Source organism: Rissa tridactyla, chromosome 1 (assembly GCF_028500815.1).
Source record: "Rissa tridactyla isolate bRisTri1 chromosome 1, bRisTri1.patW.cur.20221130, whole genome shotgun sequence".
NCBI classification, from domain to species: Eukaryota; Metazoa; Chordata; class Aves; order Charadriiformes; family Laridae; genus Rissa; species Rissa tridactyla.
Genome location: NC_071466.1, coordinates 169136960 through 169155109, shown reverse-complemented (window position 1 = coordinate 169155109; position 18150 = coordinate 169136960). Strand labels below are relative to the sequence as shown.

Sequence of the window (18150 nt, the reverse complement as noted above, 5' to 3'; positions counted from 1 at the left end):
GCTTTCAAGACCTGATGAAGAATTTGCATAACCAAAAGCTTGCCTCCTTTTCCCAGATCTATTAGCTGACCTAAAAATATACTAATTCCCCCTACAAACCTAGCAACTATGCACTCTGTGGATGCTTATTCAAATTCATCCCGAGACTCTTCATTCCTCCCCATTTAAGTATTCTTGGATACAAATACGTGACTGTATCTGATTTGCTTTAAATCTGGAAAAGCACATATGTTAGTGTCCTGAATTTTTAATCATATATGAGGAAAAATTATCTTATTTATTTCTCTTCACTCTTTACCAAGTGCAAACAGTTTTCCAAACAGCAAAAGCATATAAAGATACTCAGCAATGACTGTCCTGTTGACCTTTAATGAAAGGGGTACAGCCTCTCAAGTCATCATCTAAACATGTTTACAACCAACAGAGTTGCAATGATGCTGTTTAACTTCCCTTTTCTCTTTATTTTACCTGCCAAGTCTCAAACGCCTGCTTGTAGCTTCACAAGGCTCTTCAACCTCATAGAAGCCAGGGGTCTGGTCTTCCACACTGCTGGAGTTGTGACATTCAAAACAGAGATTTCTCGCAGCAGCCATAGCAAAAGGCAAGTTCTCATACTCAGGTATTTCCTCATAGTGACGCACATTCTCATACTCTGGAGCACAAGCGCTGGTTACAGAATTCAAATGCATTTGTGACAAGTTCTCTCCCAATAGCACGTGCCCATCTAAAGACTCCAGCCTTTGGTTACTTCGCATCTCAGGTTGGCTTCTGTTTCTCTGCCTCTTCTTCTGTAATGCCGGACTACTTATTTCTACTGAATGCGCCTTGGCAGATTTAGCTTTCCTTTCACTGCCTACAGATGCTATATTCCGGTTGCTACCACTTCCATACCCTTCCCCAGTGGAAAGGCTGGCAACAGCACTATCCATTGACTGGCTGCCTTTAGACAAAAATTTTTGGAAGTCGCCTTTCAGTAAGCAAACCGACAGTTTCATGTTAAGAAACTTTTTCAAGCTATTTTTCTTCTGATGGTCTTTGCAAGGCTTGTCTGTCCTTTCCATGTCCACAGAAGAGAGAGATTTGGCCCTGGGCTTTGTCACAACAGTCAAGTGGTTGAAGGTGGTAGCAACACTAGCAGTTTTTAGTGATTCAGAATTTCCTGAAAATGGAAGAATAGGATGAGGTAACTTCCAGACGGGTTTCTCAGAAGAACGTTTGGGTATGTCACAGGACGACAGCGCGCCTTGCTCTTTGGCTGGTGGACGCGTGAAGTGAGATCCTTGCAGAACACTGTTCGATTTGTCCTCACTCGAAGGATAAGAACTTTTCTCCACAAGCTCTGCTGATGCAGCTTTTTTCAGCAGGCCAGCAGCTGGTAGGCTGTGCCGCTGTGGTTTCTTAGGAACGATTTTTGGAGAACTTTCATCCTTTATTTTAACTTCTTTATCTTCCAATTTTTGTTGGGAAACATGGAGGCTATTGGAGGCAGATGAGTGCTGACTGCCAGTTAATTTGAGTTGTTTTGGCAAACTCATGGACAAAGTATCACACCTGACAAAGTTAGTCCTTTTGTCCACAGCATCTAGCATACTGGCATCATCTGTCATCTCATCTATAGAGTTAACTACGTTACGGTCTGCATCTAAAGAACATTCAACACTTTCCACCAAATCAGAAGTTTTCTGTGACAACTGAGGCAAAAGATTTTGTGAAGTTGACTCTTCTGCAGCAGGTTCCTTCACCTGATGTGTTTTTTCTGCATTGCTTTGAGTTATCTCACATTTTTCAGGATGAAGCACTTCTGTGTTATTGTTATAACAAACACTTTGACCAAGGATATTAATTTTTGCTGGCTTTTTAACGCTTTGTTCCACAAGTCCAAAGGAATCTTTCTCTGAATTAGACGGTTCCTTTGTTCCTTCTCCTGCGGTGTCTATGCCATCCTGACGGATTAGACAGGCAGCACGTGGCTTTCTTGGCTTAGGGACTGGAAGCACTTTTGAGCTCAGGACTGAAGATGTTTCAGAGGAGGTTTTATCAGCATCTGCTCTCACACCCTTTTCACCTGAAAATGTACTATTGCTACTTAAATTTTCATTTTCCAGGATTTCCTGGTCCAATGGGCAAGAGTAATGGTGATTATTTTCAGTCAAACTAGGACAAATTTCAGACATCTGAAACTCATCAGCAATGAGCTTACTGTCAGTATTTTGTTGCTTCCCTTTAGCTACCTCAGAAGGCGCCGAAGACTGTACAAGTTCCATAAACTCTATTTTAACGTTGTTCTTGGAACTGCTGCCATCCCCTTTGCCAAGTTTGTCTGCATACCTGTGCCTCACAGGACTGCTGTTAGGAAACACACTATGAGTTAGAACATCCTTAAGTTTCTCTTCCAAAATGCTGGCTTTCAAAACCACCTGATTTCTATTCGCCAGTTTTTCATTGTGACTATCCCCCAGAGCTAGTGCAGTTTTTTCACCAACTTTGATGTTCTCTAAGTTGTCAAAGCGCTCAAAAATGATCTGAGTTTTACAGGTGTTCTCCCCATTTCCAAGCTTATGAAGGCATTCAAATTTGCAAGATGACACTGGTAGAATATATGCTGTGTTATCAGTACTCCCTTCCGAGGCTTCATTTTTATAGTTCAGGTGGTCTAGTGTTTGAGAAGAATCTCCCCTGTGCTCCTCAAAGCTTTTTGTGCTTTTTCGTGTAGATGACGGAGGTTTAACTTCCGGAATGGATGAGCTCTTGAGAACCTTTGGTTTCGGTGCAATTGCTGGCTTGGTTTTCCTTGCTGCTTGTATAACACCAGAAAGTACAACATCGGGCTTCGGTGCAACAGGTGGAGGCGTCGCCTTGTGTCCTACCACAAATTTTGGTTTGGGGGCCACCGGAGGCTTCTTAATTTCTAGGAAGGATGGAAAACAAACACTTTAGTCATGATCAGCCCACAGAACAACTTCACCTGCACCACAGCGTTATTAGAGGTTCTGTAACATCTAAATCACACGATCTACAGGATCTCGGTGTGCATATGCATACATTTTCCTCTTAAAAGCATGCTTCCCTTCCACACCACTGCTTTTTCACTACCTGCCTTTTTTTTTTTTTTTTTTTTTTTTTTAAACAGGTATAATCAAGGTGTGGTAGGAAAAGTCTTCAAGGGCAACTTGTTTGCTAAAAAACAGTTTAACCTTATGAAAGTGGATGTCCTTGCTCAAATGGCGAAGTATGATGTTAATAAAAACAGAGCAGATTAGCCTGGTTTTGCAGTTTGAACTATTGTGATACCTTTTAAAAATGGTGCCAAGGTGCTAAATGCCTCACATACAATAAGCCACAAAGATAACAGAACAGCTAGGGTAACTATCAAGACAGTTCAGTTCCTTTCCCTACCACGTCTGGAAACGTGTAACCTAATATTCCCCTTTCCCTTCCTCTTCTTTTCAAACAATATTGAGATGGATTATCGTACCAGCTGTGAAAATGGCATGTCACTACCATCGGTTCAGTGAAATCAGTCTGTGGAGTGAAGTTAATGCAGTATTTTGTAGCAAGTCAGTACTTCCCTACTGTAAAAGTAAAATACTATTTCCGTGCATCTTATAAAATTACTCTTCCCAACATCTTACTGTCTGACCTAGAAACAGTCACCACTGCTATGACTTATGACCCACTTGACAGCACAAGATGACAAACCCTGGGGAGAGTGGATGGCAGGAAAAGGAGCACATGAGGAACTTGGAGATTACGGATTTTGATCACGTTGTTGATTTTGGGTGGTTTTGAGGTCTTTTTGTTGGTTGTTTTGTGGGTTTGGGTTGGGGGTTTTTTGTTGGGTTTTTTTTTGGTTTGGGTTGTTTGGTTTTTTTTAAGGTATGTATGAAACATTTTAATATTGCAGGAGATCATTTATGACCAATTTATTTCCATATGCTGGAATAATTTCATATTTCTAAGTGCTTTGACTGATTTTTGACATATGAAAACTGATTTATAAGATAAACAAGTTTCTTATTCTGTTTTCTTATGTACTACCTCTGCATTTATTACCTTTTGTTTTGAATAATATTTTGGTATACTTTCAGGAAGTCATACACATGTTAAATAAAACTCTCAAGAAAACACGCTAATTAACGTTTCACATGCAAAGAGACTGGGTAAGCCATTGATTTTATTATTCCCTTTGAACTCTGTGTTTGGTTGTTTTTTTTATCACCATTATTATTACAGATGTGCAACTGTATCCTAATCTCTAGCCTAGAAATACAAGAATAAAGTTTCAGGCTTGGGGTTTTTTCTGTTTTCGATTTTTTTGGTTTCTTTGAAAGAAATCTAGATGGTGGAAAAAAAAAAAAAGAATAAAGGCAGATGCCCTCAGTTGCAAGCATTTCCCAAACACTAAGCCACTCTTTAAGCAGACAGCCAGAAACAATGTCTCTACTATAGAAACAGGAAAACCATGTTTTTCTAGGACATGAATCATTAAATGGTATCCAGACTGACTCCACTTACACTTAGAATAGCTGCCCTCGCTGCAATTATATTAGCAAAGAGGTAAACCCGATGGTAGAGATAATTTTTGAGACATTTTGCAAGAGGGAACGCAGAACTTCTTTCAGAAGGTACAGCTCCCTGTAGCCACTGATGACAGCCAAGAGTGACCCAACTCCCAGCTACTGCAAAGGCTTTACCACCTTCTGCTTCTTATCCAAAGACAGAGGTTTCACACACAGTGAAGCGTCCATAGTTTGCTAAGAAAAAAAAAGTTAACCCTTTGGATAGGGAACCACTGATCAGAGCAATGGAGAGTTGTACACTCACTGTCAGACAAGGCAACTGCCTATTCAGTTGGAAAATGAAGCGATGGCAATAAAGGAGCCTGTTTCCTACAGTAAAAATTGAGGAAGGGATGCCCAGTTTGTCACAGAACACGACGCAGTAGTAGACCTGGGCCACGTTCAGTAATTATTATTAAGATATTAAAGCTCTCTGAAAACAGGAGAGAGAGAGACAGTCTGCTTGGGAACACTTCCTGATGCCCAAATGAGAGAAACAGATTGCAGAAGATACAGGAGATTAAATGCTGGCTAGGGAAGTGATATCCTGTGGATTATTTGTCCCGCTCCACAAATTGAATTCCATAAACCTTGGAAGTTTCTCTCTGTCTAGTGGGACTGCCTAACATTTTAGATAGCAGTCGAACTAGATTATTCTCTAGGGCTTTCAACTAGTATTCATTAGGGAGGACACTGAGAAGGTATGACATGATATCATTACCCGCATATAAGATTCAAAATTAAAGCATGAAAATGTAAAGGGATGCAAAGAAAACAAACCAGTTGTTTATATGCCAATAGTGGAAACCTGGATAATGAACAGAGCCAGAAAAATTCACTTCTGACAATAAGCCTGATTCAATACGATTTCTGAAGCCTATCTTTCAAATCTTTCAAATGACTTCAACGTTAAAAAGCATTGAGATAGACAGAAGAGATCTGCAAGCTGTCTGGTACAATAAAGACACCACTATCTGCTTTAAAGTAATTGCTCATTTCATCTAGAGTAGATATGGGTCAATGTATTAACAGGCACATTACAGTCTCGGTATCAATACAGATCTGCAGTAGACAGCTCAATGGGAAAGGAATGTTTGAAAGGGCTCCTCATCACATAACTATGACGTGAGAGGAAAGACTTCAGGAAGAGAATGCATGCCAATACTTTTCCTCAACAAAATATCTTTAAGTTTCTGAAAAATACAAGTATTGGACTTCTCAGAAAAAAATCACAGCGGCTAGGCAAGGGTAATTTAGAATTAGGTATCTTAGTAATTTAAGTATATTAGATTTTGATTAGAAATCAAAAATTGAAGTTCAGTTGATTAGAAACTAATTTAATTCACCACGTGTGAATCCAAACTAGTTGTACATAACGCAGCTCTTTAAAAGGGACCATTTCCCACCCTGAAAAGAAAGAAAACTAAGTAGGGGGCAAATGTTATATATAAAGGTGTAAGCAATGACTGGAAGTCATGAGAATGACTTGTTGTTAAACGACAAGCAAAAGCAACCCTCTTTGGTGAAAATCAATAAATATAATCAAGGAAACATTATACAACGAATGCTTGTAGTGGCGAGTTGTTTGGACAATGGGCTTTTTCCTGGTGCCATATGGAGCTGTTCACCTAAGAATAGGGAGGTTTGGTTATGCTTAGGAGTAGAAACTGAAGAGAATTTGGAAATCATTGTAGACGGTTATTTTATATGAGCTACATGCAGGTCTGCAGCTAAGGTGGTAAATAATCCTCCAAATTACAAGGAGATAAATATAAGAAGATGAAGGGAGATGAAAATATTTCTGTACACAACACCTGCCAGACTGTTAGTGACATGCTACGTCACCTTCTGGCATTCTTAGACAAAAACTTAAAATGAATTCAAGAAATAACTACAGAAGTATGCAAAGGCGAGAAATCATGCCTCAAATACCAAGAAAGCTCATTCTGCTTAATTTAACCAAGAATTTAAGTGAGATTGTGATAATGTATATGCTCGTGCATATGTGAAAGATTTTTGAGAAAAGATAGCTCTTTAATCAGGAAAAAAAGAGACACGATGAGATGACATAGCTGACCACTGAAGTCTGACAAGTTCAAACTAGAAACAAGGCTTTAAAATTATCATTAAGCCCCAAAGATAATTAACTACAGGAAAATCATGCCTAGAGTTATGGTGGAGACACCAGCACTTACAGTCAACCCAAACTCACTTTCTGAGATGTGTAGAAGCTTCAGAGGAAATTTTGGACTGGACATTGGATTCTCTGGCTTGCCTTGCTCAAGAGGATTAGAAACTCACCATGATTTTCCCCACTCCCCCCCTCCAATTTTACCCCATTTCTTAGAGAAGATCCCCACATCCAAATTAGCATCCTGGACTACCACTAATAAACCCAAACATAAGAGCAGAAACACCAAGTTTTATTTGCACAAATGGATTAAATGGTTAGGAGTTAGAGAAGCAGCCAGAGATATCCTCTGACTTGCTTGACTAGGCAAAGGAAGAAATCCATAAATAAAGTGACTAACAAAGCTGCCATCACCAACAGGAAATCTGCTGCTCATCTAAGAGCAGTCAACACCATATTCAATGCTGAAGAAAAAAGCCAATGCTTAAAAATACTAACACACCCAATGCCCTTAAAAAAATTAAAAAGTGGATTAAAAAGTGCATTATTTTTCTAACAATAAATAGCCATTAGCACCACCTACGCAGGTCAATGCATATGTTCTCTGTCCTACTTCAGGTCACAGCACAGAGAACAGACATTTGTCCCTCTGGTGAATTACCTCCTCCAGCGTGCTGAGGAAAAAAACACCCATTCTCATCCTGCTGATCTCCTCTGCGACCGACACTCACTACTGCTCAACAAGCACATGTTCCTGCCCTGCCTTCAAGTTGTTTTAGAGGAGGATAAGAACACCCTGGAGCAACTCAAACTCTCAATGTTTTGGCCTTAAAGTGTCCATTTCTGTTCTTCAGATGATAGGACTTGACATTTGAGGACCTCACTTAAAAATCCTTGTGTATCTTCTCCTCTGCAACATCATGAATGAGCAAGGAAAGCCAATAAGACGGTGCAGTCTCAAGCACTATTATTACACAGCTTTAAATCTCCTTCTCAAAGTTTTACCTCTTGTTATCTTGCTCACCCAGTATTTAATGCAGGAACAGGTGGAAAGAAGTAGAGAACTGAGGCAAAAAAAAAAAAAAAAAAAGCAAATAGCAGTACCTCTTCTGCAATAAACCCTACTGTTGCTAAAGGAACATTATTTTCCCAAGTTGCGTTTACGCCCATGCTTCTGAGATTCTGTTAACAACTTCTACACTTGGGAACAGCAAAAGAACAAGAACAAGTTATGTTCATCTGCATCTGTCCAAGAGATAGGGACAAATGATTCTGGCTGCAGGGAAACAAACTTGTGATCTATGATTGATCATCCCAATCCTCCTTTACAAACCAAACTAAAAGGATATCCAGAAAACATAAAATTCTAATAGCTCATCTGCTTGGCAACACTGTCCATCATGCAGACATAACTGGATATGCCTTTCCTTGCAACACTACACATGGACTGAGGCCCCTCTCCTGGTGTCCAGGTTCCTCTACAGGACTGCCCTCTAGTCACCCAAGAGGTATCTCCATGCCAAGACCCTGCAATCCACCCTAAAGAAATATCCTTTTTGAACCGTGTATCTGTAGGGAGATGGTAAAACAAATAATCAGTGTGACATAAGATTTTGTTAGCAGCTGGACCTAAACTTAAGGTTTGGGTACTCAGTCAAGTTACTATATGGTAAGCCAAGGTGTGAATTTAACAAACGAGGCAGTCTATAGTAGCTGACCATACATACACTCTTATCTTACTGCAAAATATACAAGACAGATTTCACCCCTTAGCTGAAAAGGGATAAACTATTTCACACACTATTTCACCAGTACTACAAAAAGAAAAGGAAAGGGCTCGAAACAATTACTGCTTCACAGCTGGCCTACTGTAAACATACATATTGGCTTTCTCATGGCACCTTGTTTACATATGCATATTGTATCCTTGGAGTTCGGAAATTGCATCTGTAGGCTATATATGAAAATAATACAATGCCCAAAAGCTATCTACCAAGGGATCGATGTGCTGTTCTTTCTTACGTGAAGGAGGAGGTCGCTCCAACAGCCAATTTACTGTTCCTGAGACCACTTTTGGCATAAAACACTTCAACGCACAGACACAAAACAAGAAAGCCAAACTGGCTTTTATAAAAGTGTGCAGGGATAGAGATAATTATTGCTATATGTTTGAGTTACAGTCAGACATTATTGTGATGGTAGTTAATACACTGCACAGAGAAAGAGATAAAGCATTTTAAAACTTCCGTTCTCCAGCAACTTAAGCTTTAGTGGCTCACAACAAGGCTTTTCAGTTCAATTATTTTGCTTTCAGTTACAGAAATAAAGTTTCTTTAGGTAAACACCTCAAAAAAGTATTATGAGATCATTAATTTATTTCCTGCAAATGTGTATTTATTTTCTCATTATGCAGAGGCTCTGATTTTCTCAGGTGCCACAATGCTCAAAAGAAAACAAAAAAAGGAATGAGTCATGACATCCCGGAAGATAACACATGTAGTTTTTAAAATACAAGGGGAAAACGACAGTTTCCAAGCCACTATGGTTTTAGAAAACATCCTAAATAAACTGCAAAAGGAAAACATTAATTTCAAAATCTCAGGTTGTTGAATGACTGGTTGAAATAAACCAGGATAAAGTTGGGGATAACTTTAGAGTAAGGACAAAAGATGAATAAACAACCTTTTAAGATCGCATGTGGAGATAGAGCTGAGTAACTCTAATGAGACTTGACATATTAGAGGGCTAAAGGGACATTAAACCCTGTAGGCCCCGTTTTTTCAACCCTTGAAAGCAATGAAGTTTGATTGGAAAAGTCACGTTGATTTTGTTTATTCTGTTCCTGTTATGTTTTTTTCCCCCCTTTGAATTACATTTTTGACATTAAAACACACCACATATTTCTCATTGCTGTTGTCAAATCAGATTTCAAGTCTAAGCTATACATTCTGCCCACATTAAATAAGCTGTATAGATTCACATATAAGGACTGTTTCTTCAGCAAGAAATAATAAATGTCAAACTCATAACTCTGAGCTTTTGTTTTTCCCTTTTAAAGGCAAAGCACATACTTGAAGACAGCACAATAGTTCCAGGCAGAAAATGAGTAAATGCACATTCATTAGCATCGTATATAAAGAATAGGCAGCATATAAGAAAGCAATGAAAGAACAGCTATAAGTGAAGGTTGAAACCAACATACAACCACCAATGTATCACTACCATAATTTTTACATTATCGAGAAGTATTTTAAATAAGTGCTATAGTCCCTTAGTTCTAATAAGTCCAGATTTACATATGCATCTTCATATACATGTAAGCGACAGCTATGAAAGAACTGCTTCACCTATCACTGAATTACATCCAGCTCTGAATTGAAATTTAAATGAAACAACTCTGTACAGGAACTAGAAGAGATATATAGCAACAAACTTAAAATGCACTGCATCGTTTAGGAAGGCAGAAGGCAAGTTGGAGTGGAGTTAAGGCTGGGTTATTAATGTTGGACCTTATGCAACTTCTGTCCATAGACAGAAGCTGTGTTCAGTATTTCTCTCCCTACCATAGTGTCTCTTTCAGAGGGTCCTGCATATCAAGCTGAACGTCGCTCATATCTGCAAATCCTACTTAAAAATATTAAATAAATACTGACGATGCTGTACCAGGTTGCTTTGTTCTAAAGGCACATTAAAAGAAGACACAAGAGAGAGACACTCAAGCCCTCCAAGTTAAACTGAAGGAAGAGCAGAGGGATTTTTAGGCATTTCAAATTCCACCTGAAGCCTTCACACAGGATAACATTTACTGAGTGCTGTATTACAAATCAGTTGTCAGAATGCTAGCTTACACATATCAGAGCAAAGACTGAATTCACAATCTACATAACTCCAATGTAGGAAATAAACCCTATAGATCACAGGACTGAAATTAAAATGCAGGAGTTGGTACGTTTTTATTCGAGCACTGGCTTTTTAAAGCACGTCTATATATTTCAGGAGTTAAATTCTGCAGCAATACAGAGAGACAGATGTTAAACTTTCAGAACCCTTTTCTGGCAGTTCCCAGTCTCTTCATACCCTGCCTATGAGCTCCTTAATAGAAATGTCAAAAACTGTCATGACACTGTCAGCAGGATTGTGAATCTCTGATCTTATTTCACCTGTTCCCCCTATATTTTTTTATCCTCACATAATCCATCACACACAAAATACTCTTCATTCCCTCATCAACAGCCTTCACTTAACCCTAGCTTCCCTCTTCCTGGACTGTCTCTACGCCTTCCCCTTCAAATCCCTCGCTAAAATTCACATTTTCCATGAAACTGTCCCACTTTCTTCTTACTGATATTTCTCAGCATCCCTTTCTCTTTTGCCTTCTAAGTGACTTTGCTCGCCAGAACCCCTTCCTCCTCACCTTCCCCACAAACACCACCACAACATAAACTAAACCAACAGACTCGGTCACGCAACCTCAGCTCTAGAAGTCCTGAAATCACTGTTTAGTGCTGAAAATCTACCCAACTTTCTGAAACTTAGAACCGTATCAAATTTTATTTAAACAGCCCAGCTCTAAGCTCTTGAGCACCCCCTAACACATATCTTTTATTTGCACAGCTGTTTAACTCTTAAAAGAGCAAGGGTGAATTGTACTACCAGCGGCACTACTAAACAAGGTGAACAGACGACACAGCTGTTAAGTAGTGATGATATCCCGCTTTATTACATGTTTTTCCTGACCTAAACAAAATCAGTTCCATTACATATATTAAAACTGGAAATATATTAAAAGGAGCAGAAAGATGAATTAAATAGCTTTTTATTTTCCAGTAAGTTCTGATTAACTAAGGGAGGCCAGACAACTTAACGCTGGACTTGGTAACAATTTGACATATTTGAGAGGAAAGCACTGAGAATTAAGTTGATGGTTTTGCCCGATGACTGTGTATGGCTTTTTCTTTGGAACTGCCTCCCCCGCTCCCCGATCCTTACAGGAAGCACTTCGCTGCTTCAGGTTTACACTGTAATTAGTTGCGTTTCCACCCATTACATCATAACTTACACATGACATCTTTTCAGCGAAGAAAACGTAAACGTCTTCAAGCGGACCAAGAAAGGAATTCACTAACCTAACAGTGAACAAAAGTACCAAGAGCACACCACCGCGCAGCCCAACAAACACGAAAATACCAGCAACTCCCTTAAACACGGGGAGCTCTCGTTTTAAACCAAGAATTTGCCTTGCAGCTCTTTTTTTTTTTTTTTCTTTTTTTTGCCATAAAATCGGCAACGGTCAAAGGAAGGGGGAGAGGAGGAAAGCTGAGGAGAGGGCTGGAGTGGGTGAGTTCAAACCCGCAGCTGGAAACGCCAGCGGTGACAGTGCCGTGCCGCCGGCTGCGGGCTGGGGCTCCCACGGCTGGGTCGGGGCAGGTACAGCCTCCGAGCGGAGCCCGAGCTCGGCCGCCGACAGTTTCGCAGCCCCGCCAAGTCAGACGGGGCGATAACCCCGACCCCCGGTGATGGCTTCCCCGCCGGGTTCCACCCGCCGCCAGCTCAGCCCCATGCCAAGCGACCCGCTCCGCCGCCGGGCACGGAGCCTCTCCTGCCGGACACGCCGGGAGGGGAGCGGGGCGCCTGGAGCGGCCCCCGGGCAAGGGCTGCTCCCCCACCTCCGCCGCCCCGCTCTTCGCCGGGGCGAGGGGGAGGACGCAGCGCCCAGCCCCGCCGCGGCGGTGTGAGAGAGGGAAAGCCGGGCGCAACCTCCCGGTGCCGCCGGGACGAGAAGCGCGGCGGCTCCGGCTCCCGTCCCGCACCGGTACCGCGGGGTGGCCGCGGAGCACCTCCCTCACCCCGTCCCATCCCATCCCATCCCGTCCCGTCCCCGCCGGGCAACCGCCGCTCGCCCAAACTTTCCCCGGGCACTCACCGGCGGAGCTCATGGTGCTCCCCAGGCGCCGTCCTCCCCCTCGTCCCTTACACCACGGCCCCTCTGAGGGCCGAGGAGGAGCCCATTGTTCCCCCACGCCGCCACCCAGCCGCCACCGCTGCCGCCGCAGCACCCCCCGCCCGCCGCCGCATAACGCCCCGCGGCCGGCGACTGAGTGAGCGCCGGCAGCGCCCGCCACCCGCCCCGCCACCGTCGCCGCACCGCGGCGCCCCCTGCCGGGCCCGCACGTCCCGTCCCGTCCCGTCCCGCCCCGCCCCACCCGCCAATCAGCGCCCTCCCGTTGTGCCTCAGTACCTTCTGGGGGATGTAGTTCTTACCGCCCCCGGCGCCAGGCAAGGCCGAGCCGGGCGGGGAGGGGAGGGGCCGCCGCCGGCGCGGCGGACTCCGTTTCCCAGCGTGCCCGCAGGGGGTGGCATGGCGGAGAAGGATGACACCGGAGTTTGACGAAGAAGTGGTGTTTGAGGTGGGCGCGGGGGCGACCCGGGGCGGGTTAGGCCCGTGTCTCTCCGCCCCTCGCCGGGGCGGTTGCGCCACGGCCCCCGGGGGCGGCGTGCGCCGGACGGCCCCAGGTGACCGTTGGGCGCGAGGCGGGCGCGGGGCCCGGCCGGCGGCAGCGCCTGGCGGTGGGTGGGGGAGGGCGGGAGCCGGCGGGACCGGCAGGTCGGGGTGGGGACCGGCGGGACGGTGTGGGGTGTCCCACGCTCCGGAGCATCCCGGGGAGCAGAGCCGAGCCGCGCCGCGTCCCTCCGCGCAGGCCGAGGGCGGGACCGCTGGCGGGAAGGGGGAGCCGGGCCGGGAGGGGGAGGCTCCGCCGGGGAAGGGGCGATCCTTTGTGCGGTTGCCGGGCAGTCCGTCCCCGCGTTGCGGGCTGGCGGCGTGGCGAGCTCGGTGAGGGGTCCGGGGAGGCCCCTGTGGGCCCTGCGAGGGGCTGCGGGGGGGTGAAGGGGCGGCCGGGGGCCGGTGCGGGCCGGGGGCGTGCGGGAGGCTTCGCACCGGCCGAGCGGCGGGGTGGGGGGGCAAAGAGCAAACCCGCGGTGCCGCTCATAAATCCTGCTTCTAAATCGGTGTAATTCACGTAAAAGGTGCGTTTCAGCACGCACTCGCCTGTGTAGTAAGTACCTTGCCTTTCTAGTGTTCGTATTATTTACAGGATTTGCATAAAGCCTTTACAGTTGTATTGCGTGTCTTGTCAGGTAACGGGGCTACAATATCATGTCGGCCTCATTTAAAACAATGGTTAAATATATCCGCTGTTGCAGTTCGGTGACAAAATCAGACTGGTTTGCAGCAGGTGAATGTAATTGCATCTTCATGGAGGGTGCACCAGTTTTTGCAGGTGTATGGAGAAAGCGTTTATAGAGAAATACTGTCTTTAAAATGATTAATTATTATTATAATAATAAGGCTTCTGTTTTTACGAGCATGCAAAAAGCTCCTTACATAAGGAATGCTTTTTTTCTCCACTCCATAAGTACTACCTGTGTTTGGCTTTGGTCTGTACCACAAAGTTTTGTGTTTATCCACAACCAGTTTTGAATCCTAACAATAAAATGTATTACTTATATTGCTGTGTATTAAATCAATTCCTTTAATGACATAAACCCATAGTGATAATTTATGTCACGGATACAATGCCTGCCCTTTGCATTTTCTTCTTCAGTAAAAGCAATTCTTGTTTTACAGTTCCACGTTCTTCAGTTCATGGAGCAGTTACAGTTTTGATTGGAAAAGTTCTGATGTATAGGGAGGAAAAGATCTCCTTGCATGTGCCATATGTAGTTCACTACTTTCTTTGCATTTTAGGAATGGATTTCCATGGGTAGTAAAGTCTCTGATACATCACTGTACCGTGTGTGTATACACACTTATAGGTATACTGATTGACACAGTAACATATCTTTCATGTATTAGGGTACAACTATAACATCAGATAAGCAACAGTAGGAAAAATACAGATTTTTTTTTTTTTTTGGTTGGTTGGTTGATTTGTTGAGGTGCAGAGTTGGGTGAGATACCCGCTGGTAATAACAGGTACCTTGAAATACCCACAAAAATTATCTTCAGAAGTGCTCAGCAGGATTCATGCTATTGTAAAATGAAGGCTCTACAGAGAATTATGAACATACTCCACACAGATAAGGCAGAGATGGGAATTAGCAAGCAGATGGAAGGTATTTAGGTAGTACTACAACATATTTATTTTTTAATTGCTGTTTTAACTTTTTCTTGGGCCTCAAACTCTCCCCCTTCATTATTTGTGGTTTCTGGTAAGCAGCTACTGTTTTTCTAAACCTCAGTAGGTCACTTCCCTTGCTGTTCTTCAGTGGTCACTGTTGCAAGAAGGCCTTCAGCATATAGACCTAGGTTACTGTGAGCAGCCGTTTTCTCTCTGCATTTGGAGCCCTTGTGAACAAGATATTGTTCAATATTGTAAGCATTAGTGATGTGCTAACAAATGCATAATCAGAAAAGAAGTGGTCTCTTATGGTTTTCATACCCAGTAGGAGAGGGAAGAGAAGCGAATGGGGTATGCTTCACCTGTTCCACATCACAGTTATGCCCGGTGTTATTTTCTGCACATTTTTCAGGTCATAGCTCTGTCCAACAGGCCCTGAATATATCAATGAAAGCTGTCAGCATTACAAATTTTGCAGCATCAAACAGATGATGGCCTGCTGATAGATATTTTTTGAGCTTCCAAGGTCTGAGAATTTTTCTCACTATCAAAATGTCTTTTACATTAATGTATCTCTGAAGGAAGGGAAGCACAAACATGACATCACTGCTCTGGGAAAGCAGTATTTTTATCCAGAAATTCAACAACCATTGCTGATCATTGTGATTGAATAATAACGAACAGTGGTCATTTTACTCTATCCAGTAAGTGCTGCCGCACTCTCTCTAGTTTATAAATGAATTCCTACAGCAGCCAGTGACTTTCATTCACCAACGGTGTAGTCCTGAGCGCTTCAGTTCTTGCATTTGTTACAACCAGTTGCTCTTGTAATTAAAATGCTACAAATATTGCAGGAAGGGGACAGAATCCAAGAAACACAGAGGTGCCCCTGATATGCTTGGTGTGGGCTCATCTGCCAGCAGTGTGTCAAATTAAAAATTGTTGCAGCGTAGAGCAGATTGTACTAAGAAATGGAGGAACAATGAATGACATTCTTTATTAATGTCTGTCTTATTTTATTAAGGAAGATGATGAGATGGGAAATTTGATGTTAAATTACTTGAGTGTTTTACAAAATGGGCTAGAAGATAGAATGCTGTAGTTACAGTGTAGTATGCACTGTGCTGCAGTCATAATTACGGTGTACCCCAGAGTCCTCTGGAAAATTGCCGTGTTTTGTGTATTTTGTTATGAGACTGGAATTGCATTAGTATTTTTCTTTGTTTGGAAAATGACATCTGCTTCTTTTTTTCTTTTTCTTTTTTAATGTATAAATTAAAGAAGATCCTTGCTCAAACTGGCTAAATTTCTGCATCGTTATTCCAGTGGGAGGACTGTCTCAGAACTTCATTGCTTTGATAGTTAATAACTGCCATCTAATTTTTGACTTGAAATTTATTCATGGCCGTATCATACCTACTTACTCTTCTGCTAATATTGTCCACTAGTGTATATAGTTTTTTCTATTTCTCTGGAATTTACCTCTGCTAAAGTATTCATAGAAAGCAGTCTTATCCTGGATAAGATTTTGCTAAACTGAATAATTCAATATATTTTCTTTTTACAAATCGGATTTTCCTGTTCTTTGGTTTTGGTTTGGTTTTTTTGTTGGTTTGGGTTTTGTGGGTTGGTTTGGTTTTTTTACGTCTACTTCTGTTTGGGTTCATCTTTCTTTACCTGAGCTTGCAGCATGGTACTTGGTATGTTGCCTGGGGTCTTGTACAACTACTTTCACTTGCTTCTGCTGGGGATGCTTTGTTTCTTGTGTCTTAGGCCTACAAACAACTTTTTCAAGCCTTCATACTGTTTGACTCAGTTGTAATGTGACAGGATAACCACTCATGTCTGTCCTTATTTTTATCAACAGCTTCCACATTATTGGAGAGGGTTTTTTTATTAGTCCCTGTATGCAGTCCTTTTCTGCATATATGATGTTTCTTGGTGTTATCAGGAAATTTTCATTCGCGTGCTTTTTTGCTAGAAGGTTAATTAATGAAAATTCAAAAGCTTTGACCAAAGATCCATTCTTTAGGAACTCCATTAGTAACTGTCTTCTGATCTGATAGCTTTCCGTTCAACATAACCCACTGTTATCCCTGACGTCTACATATTTGGTTCCTTTCCCATTTTTTTTTCCATCTTAACTGATATGGCACAGTATCAAAAGTCCATGCCCCATATGGCACAATGTAAAAGTCCATATAAGTTCCCTGTGTTTCCTTTATCTAGAAAAATTAGCTGTCTTGTCAAAGAAAGATGTCAAGTGAGTTTGGCACAACCTCCCTCTGGTGAACCCATGTGATATCTTCTTTGATGATCATCTGTTTTCTTCTTTGTCTTTGAATTTTGCAAGAAATAATTATTCTCAGTAGCTTGCTGGCTTTTGATCAGATTCATAGGCTTGACATATTCCTGATTGCTTGTAAATATAGGCACTACGTTTGCTTTTTCCACTTTTGAATTTATGGATTTATTAAAAATCCTTTCTGCTGTATCTTTTCTGCTGTATCTTTGATCTCCTGTGCCCATTCTTTCAGAACACTCGGATGAAGGTGATCCAAACACTGCTCTTTAAGTGCATTTTCAGCTCCTGATTTCTTCTTCCAGCTAAGTCATTTGTCCTGTATTTTAATGAGCTTGTGCAAGTTTGTTTTTTACATTTGGATAGATATTAAAGCCATGCTCACAGAATCACAGAATGGTTGAGGTTGGAAGGGACCTCTGGAGGTCATCTGGTCCATCCGCCCTGAGCAGGGCCACCTACAGCCAGTTGCCCAGGACCATATGCAGATAGACGGCTTCGAATATCTCCAAGGATGGAGACTCCACAACTTCTCTGGGCAACCTGTGCCAGTGCTTGGTCACCCTCACAACGAAAAAGTGTTCCCTGATGTTCAGAGGGAACCTCTAGTTTTACAGTTTGTGCCCATTGCCTCTGTCCCTGTCACTGGGCACCACTGGTAAGACCCTGGCTCCTTCTTCTTTGCACCCTCCCTTCAGGTAATAACATACATTGACAAGATTTGCCTGAGCCTTCTGTCCAGGCTGAATGGTGCCAGCTCTCTCAGCCTTTCCTCACAGGGAAGACACTTTCCTTACAGGGAAGACACTCCTTCCTTCAGGTTCACCCAGGTGATTGTTGGAACCTAATCCCAGATCTTCCTGGCTGTGTCAGCTATATGGTTGTGGTGGAAGGATTGGTGCTGACTTTTGTTGTTTTCCTTTCTAATGCTGTGTTTGCAAAAGAAGGTTAATCCATGCAAGACTTTTCACCAGATTGCACGAAAAAATGAAATTTTGATACCCACAGTGTCAGACAGCCACCACCTTAGATTTTTAA

The 18150-nt window shown here is 42.7% G+C and overlaps 2 protein-coding genes across 9 annotated transcripts in view; one reads left to right on the top strand and one right to left on the bottom strand.

The window, feature by feature from the left end:
* Positions 1 to 12769, bottom strand: part of FGD6 (FYVE, RhoGEF and PH domain containing 6) — a 74669-nt gene extending 61900 nt beyond the window's left edge. For all 3 annotated transcript variants that reach the window (XR_008467210.1, XM_054207433.1, XM_054207447.1), the window contains exons 1-2: positions 12614 to 12769; positions 469 to 2908 (exon numbers count right to left, since the gene is read on the bottom strand). Coding sequence is in view for 2 of the 3 variants with exons in the window: in XM_054207433.1 (XP_054063408.1) it covers positions 469 to 2908; positions 12614 to 12626 (2453 nt within the window). In the remaining variant the exon portion in view is untranslated. The remainder of the gene's footprint in view (positions 1 to 468; positions 2909 to 12613) is intronic.
* Positions 12770 to 12968: 199 nt separating this feature from the next.
* VEZT (vezatin, adherens junctions transmembrane protein) overlaps positions 12969 to 18150 on the top strand; it is a 59267-nt gene continuing 54085 nt past the window's right edge. For 4 of the 6 annotated variants that reach the window (XM_054195225.1, XM_054195198.1, XM_054195189.1 and 1 more), the window contains exon 1: positions 12969 to 13097. In XM_054195225.1, coding sequence (XP_054051200.1) covers positions 13062 to 13097 — 36 coding nt within the window. In that variant the 5' untranslated portion in view covers positions 12969 to 13061. Of the gene's footprint in view, positions 13204 to 13668; positions 17771 to 18150 lie in introns of those variants that run through there. The other 2 variants (XM_054195208.1, XM_054195234.1) reach the window with 2 other exon arrangements.